At 47.1% G+C, this 10,000-nt stretch overlaps 3 protein-coding genes across 6 annotated transcripts in view; all 3 read right to left on the bottom strand.

Moving 5' to 3' along the window:
- saga (S-antigen; retina and pineal gland (arrestin) a) overlaps window positions 1-3,597 on the bottom strand; it is a 12,974-nt gene extending 9,377 nt beyond the window's left edge. For 2 of the 4 annotated variants that reach the window (XM_056410533.1, XM_056410534.1), the window contains exons 1-7: window positions 3,348-3,596; window positions 3,094-3,164; window positions 2,952-3,012; window positions 2,832-2,876; window positions 2,354-2,553; window positions 186-245; window positions 39-106 (exon numbers count right to left, since the gene is read on the bottom strand). In XM_056410533.1, coding sequence (XP_056266508.1) covers window positions 39-106; window positions 186-245; window positions 2,354-2,553; window positions 2,832-2,876; window positions 2,952-3,012; window positions 3,094-3,141 — 482 coding nt within the window. In that variant the 5' untranslated portion in view covers window positions 3,142-3,164; window positions 3,348-3,596. Of the gene's footprint in view, window positions 1-38; window positions 107-185; window positions 246-2,353; window positions 2,554-2,831; window positions 2,877-2,951; window positions 3,013-3,093; window positions 3,165-3,280 lie in introns of all 4 variants that reach the window. The other 2 variants (XM_056410535.1, XM_056410536.1) reach the window with 2 other exon arrangements.
- Window positions 3,598-4,432: 835 nt separating this feature from the next.
- The window catches only part of LOC130190884 (mucin-2-like), a 9,681-nt gene continuing 4,113 nt past the window's right edge, over window positions 4,433-10,000 (bottom strand). The window contains exons 2-8 of the mRNA XM_056410473.1: window positions 9,546-10,000; window positions 9,058-9,255; window positions 7,279-7,443; window positions 6,691-6,772; window positions 5,079-5,192; window positions 4,925-5,000; window positions 4,433-4,706 (exon numbers count right to left, since the gene is read on the bottom strand). The exon at window positions 9,546-10,000 is cut by the window's right edge and continues 1,150 nt beyond it. Coding sequence (XP_056266448.1) covers window positions 4,638-4,706; window positions 4,925-5,000; window positions 5,079-5,192; window positions 6,691-6,772; window positions 7,279-7,443; window positions 9,058-9,255; window positions 9,546-10,000 — 1,159 coding nt within the window. The 3' untranslated portion in view covers window positions 4,433-4,637. The remainder of the gene's footprint in view (window positions 4,707-4,924; window positions 5,001-5,078; window positions 5,193-6,690; window positions 6,773-7,278; window positions 7,444-9,057; window positions 9,256-9,545) is intronic.
- On the bottom strand, window positions 4,623-9,441 carry cldn15la (claudin 15-like a). Its single transcript, XM_056410585.1, has 5 exons — window positions 9,058-9,441; window positions 7,279-7,443; window positions 6,691-6,772; window positions 5,079-5,192; window positions 4,623-5,000 (listed from the first exon to the last, which is right to left on the bottom strand). The coding sequence occupies exons 1-5, from the start codon at window positions 9,272-9,274 to the stop codon at window positions 4,919-4,921; spliced, it is 660 nt and encodes a 219-aa protein (XP_056266560.1). The 5' UTR covers window positions 9,275-9,441; the 3' UTR covers window positions 4,623-4,918.

The raw sequence follows: 10,000 nt of genomic DNA, 5'->3' as shown, positions 1-10,000 counted from the left end.
TGATGAAGACCTTCACATCTCAGAGGTCGCGACCTCACCGTTTGTGCGTCTTGGCGTCTCGGCTCTCGGCGCTGAACGCCGTGACCTCGAACTCGACGGCACATTGCTGCAGAAGAAGAAGAAGAAGAAGAAGAGCGTCAGCCTCCACGCCGCCGCCGGCGGGTCGATTCCCGTCGGGATCTTACCTTGCCGACGTCGTGGGGCGCCGGCTGGAGTGCCACTGAGCAAGGCAGGTTGTCAGGGAACTGAGGACAAGAACACGACGCCATCAGAATCCATGAAGACGACGAGGAACACACTCAAGACGAGCTGGACACGTGGTGCGTGTGTGTGGCTGTGTTGTGTGTCTGTGTGGTTGTGCGTCTGTGTGGCTGTGTTGTGCGTCTGTGTTGTGTGTCTGTGTGGTTGTGCGTCTGTGTGGCTGTGTTGTGTGTCTGTGTGGTTGTGCGTCTGTGTGGTTGTGTTGTGTGTCTTTGTGGTTGTGTTGTGTCTCTTTGTGGTTGTGTTGTGTGTCTTTGTGGTTGTGTGTCTTTGTGGTTGTGTTGTGTCTCTTTGTGGTTGTGTCTCTTTGTGGTTGTGTTGTGTCTCTTTGTGGTTGTGTTGTGTGTCTTTGTGGTTGTGTTGTGTCTCTTTGTGGTTGTGTTGTGTCTCTTTGTGGTTGTGTCTCTTTGTGGTTGTGTTGTGTGTCTTTGTGGTCGTGTTGTGTCTCTTTATGGTTGTGTTGTGTCTCTTTGTGGTTGTGTTGTGTGTCTTTGTGGTTGTGTGTCTTTGTGGTTGTGTTGTGTCTCTTTGTGGTTGTGTTGTGTCTCTTTGTGGTTGTGTTGTGTGTCTTTGTGGTTGTGTTGTGTCTCTTTGTGGTTGTGTTGTGTCTCTTTGTGGTTGTGTTGTGTCTCTTTGTGGTTGTGTTGTGTCTCTTTGTGGTTGTGTTGTGTGTCTTTGTGGTCTCTAGTGGTCTTGTGGTTCTTGGTGGTCTCTAGTGGTATTGTGGTTCTTGGTGGTTTCTAGTGGTCTTGTGGTTCTTGGTGGTCTCTAGTGGTCTTGTGGTTCTTGGTGGTCTCTAGTGGTCTTGTGGTTCTTGGTGGTCTCTAGTGGTATTGTGGTTCTTGGTGGTTTCTAGTGGTCTTGTGGTTCTTGGTGGTCTCTAGTGGTCTTGTGGTTCTTGGTGGTCTCTAGTGGTCTTGTGGTTCTTGGTGGTTTCTAGTGGTCTTGTGGTTCTTGGTGGTCTCTAGTGGTCTTGTGGTTCTTGGTGGTTTCTAGTGGTCTTGTGGTTCTTAGTGGTCTCTAGTGGTCTTGTGGTTCTTGGTGGTCTCTAGTGGTCTTGTGGTTCTTGGTGGTCTCTAGTGGTCTTGTGGTTCTTGGTGGTCTCTAGTGGTCTTGTGGTTCTTGGTGGTCTCTAGTGGTCTTGTGGTTCTTGGTGGTCTCTAGTGGTCTTGTGGTTCTTGGTGGTTTCTAGTGGTCTTGTGGTTCTTGGTGGTCTCTAGTGGTCTTGTGGTTATTGTGGTTTCTAGTGGTCTTGTGGTTCTTGGTGGTCTCTAGTGGTCTTGTGGTTCTTGGTGGTCTCTAGTGGTCTTGTGGTTCTTGGTGGTCTCTAGTGGTCTTGTGGTTCTTGGTGGTCTCTAGTGGTCTTGTGGTTCTTGGTGGTTTCTAGTGGTCTTGTGGTTCTTGGTGGTCTCTAGTGGTCTTGTGGTTATTGGTGGTCTCTAGTGGTCTTGTGGTTATTGTGGTTTCTAGTAGTCTTGTGGTTCTTGGTGGTCTCTAGTGGTCTTGTGGTTCTTGGTGGTCTCTAGTGGTCTTGTGGTTCTTGGTGGTCTCTAGTGGTCTTGTGGTTCTTGGTGGTTTCTAGTGGTCTTGTGGTTCTTGGTGGTCTCTAGTGGTCTTGTGGTTCTTGGTGGTCTCTAGTGGTCTTGTGGTTCTTGGTGGTTTCTAGTGGTCTTGTGGTTCTTGGTGGTCTCTAGTGGTCTTGTGGTTATTGTGGTTTCTAGTGGTCTTGTGGTTCTTGGTGGTCTCTAGTGGTCTTGTGGTTCTTGGTGGTCTCTAGTGGTCTTGTGGTTCTTGGTGGTCTCTAGTGGTCTTGTGGTTCTTGGTGGTTTCTAGTGGTCTTGTGGTTCTTGGTGGTCTCTAGTGGTCTTGTGGTTATTGGTGGTCTCTAGTGGTCTTGTGGTTATTGTGGTTTCTAGTAGTCTTGTGGTTCTTGGTGGTCTCTAGTGGTCTTGTGGTTCTTGGTGGTCTCTAGTGGTCTTGTGGTTCTTGGTGGTCTCTAGTGGTCTTGTGGTTCTTGGTGGACTTCGTGAGGTCCTGGTCTACTCCATGAAGCCTCTTGATGATGAAGAGGAGGAGTTCCTCGGGGTCTCACCTCGAAGAAGAAGGGGTAGGCGTGGCCTCCCAGCTTCCGCAGCAGCTTGGCCTGTGTCTGGGTGTGCGTGCCCTCCTCGCGGTCTAGCAGGGGCGGGTACACCTGGCGCGTGCACAGGTACAGCTCCCGGCGGAAGGCGATGCCCATCACGTCCACGTCGTCTGGGCCGTACCGGAAGGTGCAGGACAGCGTGACGAACACTAGAGGGCGCCAACAACAACACGTCAACACAGAGGACACACAGGGCACTGGGCGTCAGTGTTCTGTCTCTTGTTGTTGTTCTGTCTCTTTGTTGTTGTTGTTCTGTCTCTTTGTTGTTGTTGTGTGTGTCGTTGTTCTGTCTCTTTGTTGTCGTTGTTGTTGTTCTGTCTCTTTGTTGTTGTTGTGTGTGTCGTTGTTCTGTCTCTTTGTTGTTGTTGTTCTGTCTCTTTGTTGTTGTCTTTGAACCCAGTGTCCCGTGGTGTGTTCAGGGACTGACCTTTCCTCCCCTGCAGAGCCACAGGATCGACGAGGACGACGCCATCTAGTGGTGCAAACAGGTGTTTCGCTTGAGTTTAACCTTTCAGGTCACATGACTGTAACGTGCTGAGGGACTCACCCACTGGGTCCACGTGGTCCACGTGGTCCACGAAGTCCCTCCTCCCCAGGTAGACGCCCACCTGGACACAGCCCACCACACCGTTATCGTCTGTATTTAAGTTCTACCGTCAGCGCTCCGCTCCACCGGCGCCGGGCCTCACCGACTTGTCCTTGCACAGCTTCTTGAAGACGACACTTCTGGGACTCATGTTGGTTCTGGTGGAGGCGGAGTCTGGGACGGGGGGGGGGGGGAATCACATTATCATTGAAATAACGAGTACTGACTTTTACTTTTCGTACTTTAAGAGACAGACACACACATACACACACACATACACACACACACACCTCTACCTGCATGTTCCTGAAGATGATTCAAGACAAGAACTACATCAAAAGAACCCGAGAGACTCACCTGAGCAGTGATGAAGGTGAGCAGTGATGAAGGTGAGAAGTGATGAAGGTGAGCAGTGATAAAGGTGAGAAGTGATGAAGGTGAGCAGTAATGAAGGTGAGAAGTGATGAAGGTGAGCAGTGATGAAGGTGAGCAGTGATGAAGGTGAGCAGTGATGAAGGTGGTCAGGAGAGAGAATGCAGCTTGAAGTAGTGTCTCTCTTCTGAATAAACAGATATAAAGTGACGTGTTCAGACTCCTGAAGGTTGACAGCCGGTTGGATCCGGTTCTCCTGAGAGGGGGAGGAGCTTAATCCTCTGTCTGCTGCCGTCGGCTGGATTACCGGCACATTAATCATCATTATTACACAGGAGATTACAACACACACACACACACACACACATGCACATACACACATGCACATACACACGTACACACACACATACACACATCTACACACACACATGCACATACACACGTACACACATCTACACACGCACACACACACAAAAGAGTTTTTTAAACATTAATTACACAAATTGTGAGTGAAATATGAGTTTAATCTTGAGATAACTTTAAAACCCAAACGCATCGATAACGTATAATAAAACCTGTATTCCGATAATAATAAAGTTTACGCAGAGTTACAGAGTCATGAGCGGACCTTCATCCTGTCGCCCAGATTTAGATTTGATGTCACGCCAAAAACTCTTTAAAAAATAAGCAAATATTTCAAAAGGACAGAAAAGTTAATGTTCATATTTAAAGAGACAGTCCACTACATATCCTTTTTTAAAGGCACAGTATACTACATGTCCTTATTTAAAGACACAGTGTACTACATGTTATTTAAAGACACAGTGAACTACATGTTATTTAAAGACACAGTATACTACATGTCCTTATTTAAAGACACAGTATACTACATGTTATTTAAAGACACAGTGTACTACATGTTATTTAAAGACACAGTGAACTACATGTTATTTAAAGACACAGTACACTACATGTCCGTATTTAAAGACACAGTATACTACATGTCCGTATTTAAAGACACAGTATACTACATGTTATTTAAAGACACAGTGTACTACATATCCTTTTTTAAAGACACAGTATACTACATGTTATTTAAAGACACAGTATACTACATGTTATTTAAAGACACAGTACACTACATGTTATTTAAAGACACAGTACACTACATGTTATTTAAAGACACAGCACACTTCATGTTATTTAACCCTTGTGTTGCCTTAGGGTCATTTTGACCCGAATCAATATTACACCCTCCTGTTACCTTTATATTTACTAACATATTTTACCCTTTGGGTTCAATTTGACGCCAGCAATTAAAACCTCCGGAAAATTATTAGAATTAATATTGTTTTCCAAGTTTAAGTGTGAGGCACTTTATGTTTGTTTGTTGACTACCGAAAGAACACCGACATTAAACATTGAATGGGCTCAAATTAATCCTAAGGCGGGGGGAGGGTGTAATATTGATTCGGGTCAACATGAGCCTAAGGCAACACAAGGGTTAAAGACACAGTACACATGTCCTTATTATATTTAAGTGTCCTGACGTGCGTTCAGACGTAGGCTCGGCCTGAATCTGGATCGGACTTGGCTGTCGCCGTGTAGATCCTCGGGGCCTTGGCTCCATAGAAGCCGCTGCAACACAAGAGCCACAGAGTCAGAGTCACGTTGTCCTTCAGAGACAGGAGACGGGGTTCTTGGGCCGGGTCGTACCTTTTCTTTCCTTCAGGATTCATCCTCTTGCAGGCGGAGCAGAGGAAGCCTCCACCCAGGATGGCCAGAAAGGCTCCGCCCCATCCCATGTAGAGCCCAGTGCTCAGCTCGAACCTGAAGACACACGCCACACACACATGTTACAGGCGACCTGCAACCACGCAACCTGCAACCACATGACCTGCAACCAGGCATCCTACAACCATGCAACCTGCAACCATGCAACCTACAACCATGCAACCTGCAACCTGCAACCACGCAACCTTCAACCACGCAACCTGCAACCTGCAACCATGCAACCTGCAACCATGCAACCTTCAACCAGGCAACCTGCAACCACGCAACCTGCAACCATGCAACCTGCAACCAGGCAACCTGCAACTATGCAACCTGCAACCACGCAACCTACAACCATGTAACCTGCAACCACACAACCTTCAACGACGCAACCTGCAACGACGCAACCTGAAACCACGCAACCTGCAACCAGGCAACATGCAACCTGCAACCACGCAACCTTCAACCAGGCAACATGCAACCACGCAACCTTCAACCAGGTAACCTACAACCATGCAACCTGCAACCATGCAACCATGCAACCTGCAACCAGGCAACCTGCAACCACGCAACCTTCAACCAGCAACCATGCAACCTGCAACCATGCAACCTTCAACCAGGCAATCTGCACCTATGCAACCTGCAACCACGCAACCTTCAACTATGCAACCTGGAACTATGCAACCTGCAACCTGCAACTATGCAACCTACAACCATGTAACCTGCAACCACACAACCTTCAACGACGCAACATGCAACCACGCAACCTGCAACCAGACAACATGCAACCATGCAACCACACAACCTTCAACCAGGCAACATGCAACCACGCAACCTTCAACCAGGCAACCTACAACCAAGCAACCTTCAACCAGGCAACCTACAACCATGCAACCTACAACCAGGCAACCTGCAACCACGCAACCTGCAACCAGGCAACCTGCAACCTTCAACCAGGCAACCTGCAACCACGCAACCTGCAACCACGCAACCTTCAACCAGGCAACCTGCAACTATGCAATCTGCAACCATGCAACCTGCAACCATGCAACCTTCAACCAGGCAACCTGCAACTATGCAACCTGCAACCACGCAACCTGCAACCATGTAACCTGCAACCACACAATCTTCAACGACACAATCTGCAACGACGCAACCTGCAACGATGCAACCTGCAACGACGCAACCAGGCAACGTGCAACCTTCAACCATGCACCCTGCAACCATGCAACCACGCAACCATGCAACCTGCAACCACACAATCTGCAACCACGCAACCTGCAACCATGCAACCACGCAACCTTCAACCAGGCAACATGCAACCACACAACCTGCAACCACGCAACCTGCAACCATGCAACCATGTAACCTGCAACCACACAACGTTCAACCACGCAACCTGCAACCACACAACCAACAACCAGGCGACCTTTAAGATTTAACCTGCAATTATGCAACCTGCAGCCACGCAACCTGCAACCGAACAACCTGTAAACCTGCAACCGCACATTGAAAAAGCCTTTGATGTGTTTGAGTTCTGTTCGGTGTGACTCGCCTCACGCCGCCGAAGAACGGGTTGTGGAAGTCCTGAACGACCCGGTAGGCGTACCAGGAGACGGAGGTCATGCAGCACAGCCCTGCAACACACGGGAGGTCATGAGCCGACAGCTGATTGGCTGACGGGAGATCTTCAAATATCACAGAAATGTTATCTTCTGTTTTTGATGTTTCTTCGTTACTTTCTGTACCTGCGTACACATTTGTGGCAGCTGTCCCCAATCTGGCCTCGGCTGCTGGCTGGTTGACAATCAGTCAGCTGCTCTGACTGAGTGGCAATCAGTCAGCAGCCAATGCTGCTTGTATAAAAGGGCAGCAGAGCTGGAGGGAGAGGGGGAGTGAGCAGAGGCGCATGTTTTGCGGTCTGCTTGGCTGCTGACTGATTGCCACTCAGTCAGAGCAGCTGACTGATTGTCAACCAGCCAGCAGCCGAGGCCAGATTGGGGACAGCTGCCACAACATTATTTTAAAAAATGTTTTAAATTGATGATGAATAAAGTTTCAACTCTTCTTTCAAAATAAAAGCTCTTTAAATAAATAAAATCAATGCAGCAGAGGAGATTTGAGGCGTGCAGGTGGAGCTCACCAGCGAGCATGCTCAGCACGCCGCCGCTGATGGCCACCTTGGCCTTGGATTGGTCGGTGGCCGAGCCGATCTTGATGCACTTCAGGCCGAGCAGAGACACGATCATGGAGGCGAGGCCGAGCAGCAGGGACATGATCATCAGGGCGCGGCTCGCCTGGATGTGAGCTGAAAGGGGAGGAAGAGGAGGGGAGGAAGACGAGGAGAGGAAGAGGAGGGGAGGAAGAGAGGAAGAGTAGGGCAGGAAGAGGAGGAGAGGAAGAGCAAGGGGGGGAAGAGTAGGGGGGAAGACGAGGAGAGGAAGAGGAGAGGAGGAGAGGAAGAGTAGGGCAGGAAGAGGAGGAGAGGAAGAGGAAGAGTAGGGCAGGAAGAGGAGGAGAGGAAGAGCAGAGGGAAAGAAAAGGAGCGGAAGAAGAGGGCAGGAAGAGATGGGGGGAAGAGGAGGAGAGGAGGAGAGGGGGAAGAGGAGGGGGGGAACATAAATAATAAACAAATAAAAATAATATTATTACAAATAATAGTAAGATGTTTCACTGTCTCCTGGAAAATAAATAATAACAATAATAATAATAATATAGTAATAATAGGAACATAAATAATAACAGTAATAATAATAATATAGTAATAATAGGAACATAAATAATAACAGTAATAATAATATAATAATAGGACCATAAATAATAACAATAATAATAATATAATAATAATAGTAACATAAATAATAACAATAATAATATAATAATAGTAAATAATAACTGATCCTGGAGCAGCTGCTTTCCGCCGCCCAGTGACTCATTTATGGATCATAGAAACCAGCCGCGCCTCATGAGGAGTTTCAGCTGCTGACTCAGCTAATAAAAGACTTTTAGAAACTTTATTGTAAATATTGTTGGATATCCAAATAAACCAAACATGGGCTGAAGCTTGAAGTTTAATTATTTAATAATTAATGTTAAAATAAGGGAATAATTATTTGGGAAAATGTGCGAAATCATTAAAGAATAAATAAAAATAAAGAGATAAAAATATATGAATTGCATTTAATATATAATTAAATATACATTTATAATTTCATGTCTGAATATAATTGAATACACAATGAAATAAATGACACAAAAATCAATTGTGCAAATATATCTAAGTGTTTATAAGTATTATTTAATTTAGTATTGTTTGTTTTCATAGTTCCAGCCGGAGTATATAATAATAATAATAATAATAATAAAATGTAAACTGGTCCATTTCCCTCCATTTTACGGAGGTTTAAAATGGCGTCCGGAAAGATGAAGTAACACGACGTGTATGATAATAATAATAATACAAATATTATTATTAATAATATTAATTATAATATAAATTATTATGAATAACAATAACAATAATAAAAATATTAACAACCTCCATTTTACGGAGGTTTAAAATGGCGTCCAGAAAGATGAAGTGACACGACGCGTATGATAATAATAATAATAATAACAATATTATTAATAATATTATTAAGAATAATATAAATTATTATTAATGATAATAACAATAATGATAATAATAATAGCTGCATGACGGACTCTCAGAGTGGACTCAGCGCCCCGGAGCAGCTTCATGACGTCACTCTGGGAATCCTCACAACTCTCCACCAGATTTCACCGTTAATGTTCTCAACGTGGCGGATGATTCAAGACATTTCATCTCTATGTTTGTTAGTCTTTACTCGTTCTTTGACCCCGTCTCCCGTTGAATAGAGGTTCTCGGCCCGAGGGGGTCTAGAGGGGGTCCCGGTCTTACCTGGGAGGGCGAGCAGCGACTCGAAGTCCCGGCACTCGGCGATGCCGGCGCTGTTCTCGGCGCAGGCGTGCCACAGGTTCTCGAACTGCCTCTGGGAGATGATGACGCTGCCGGACACCGTGGAGATCTTCCAGTAGTCGTTGGCCAGCGCGGCGCCAGTGATCAGCCAGCTGACGAGGCACATGGCGAAGCCGGTCGCTTCCATGGCCGTCGACATGGTGGGGTCACGGAGAAGGGTGGAGGTCGGACTGGATGAGGATCTGGAGGATCTGGTCTCTGGTCTCTGGCCTCTGGTCTCTGGTCTCTGGCCTCTGGTCTCTGGCCTCTGCTGTGCTCGTTGGTCTGATGTCTGAGGATCCGACTGGAGAACTTTGCCCTCGGTGGGGGCCATAAACCAAGAGGGAGCGGCTCCCTGGAGCTCCCACCTCCCCCACCGCCGCCCACTCAGTGTTGGTCACATGGACGGTGATGACAGTTGAACAGTGTACGTGTGAATGAGGTTAATGAGGCTGATGAGGTTGATGAGGTTGATGGGGTTGAGGAGGTTGAGGAGGTTGATGGGGTTGAGGAGGTTGGTGAGGTTGAGGAGGTTGATGGGGTTGATGGGGTTGATGAGGCTGGTGAGGTTGAAGAGGTTGGTGAGGTTGGTGAGGTTGATGGGGTTGATGAGGTTGATGGGGTTGAGGAGGTTGGTGAGGTTGGTGAAGTTGAAGAGGTTGGTGAGGTTGATGGGGTTGATGAGGTTGAGGAGGTTGAGGAGGTTGATGGGGTTGAGGAAGTTGGTGAGGCTGATGAGGTTGATGAGGCTGAGTAGGTTGATGGGGTTGAGGAGGCTGAGTAGGTTGATGGGGTTGAGGAGGTTGATGAGGTTGGTGAGGTTGGTGAGGTTGAAGAGGTTGGTGAGGTTGGTGAGGTTGAGGAGGTTGATGGGGTTGAGGAGGTT

The sequence above is a fragment of the Pseudoliparis swirei genome, unplaced genomic scaffold (assembly GCF_029220125.1).
Source record: "Pseudoliparis swirei isolate HS2019 ecotype Mariana Trench unplaced genomic scaffold, NWPU_hadal_v1 hadal_25, whole genome shotgun sequence".
Lineage (NCBI taxonomy): Eukaryota > Metazoa > Chordata > Actinopteri > Perciformes > Liparidae > Pseudoliparis > Pseudoliparis swirei.
This window is presented reverse-complemented; position numbering and strand designations above follow the sequence as displayed.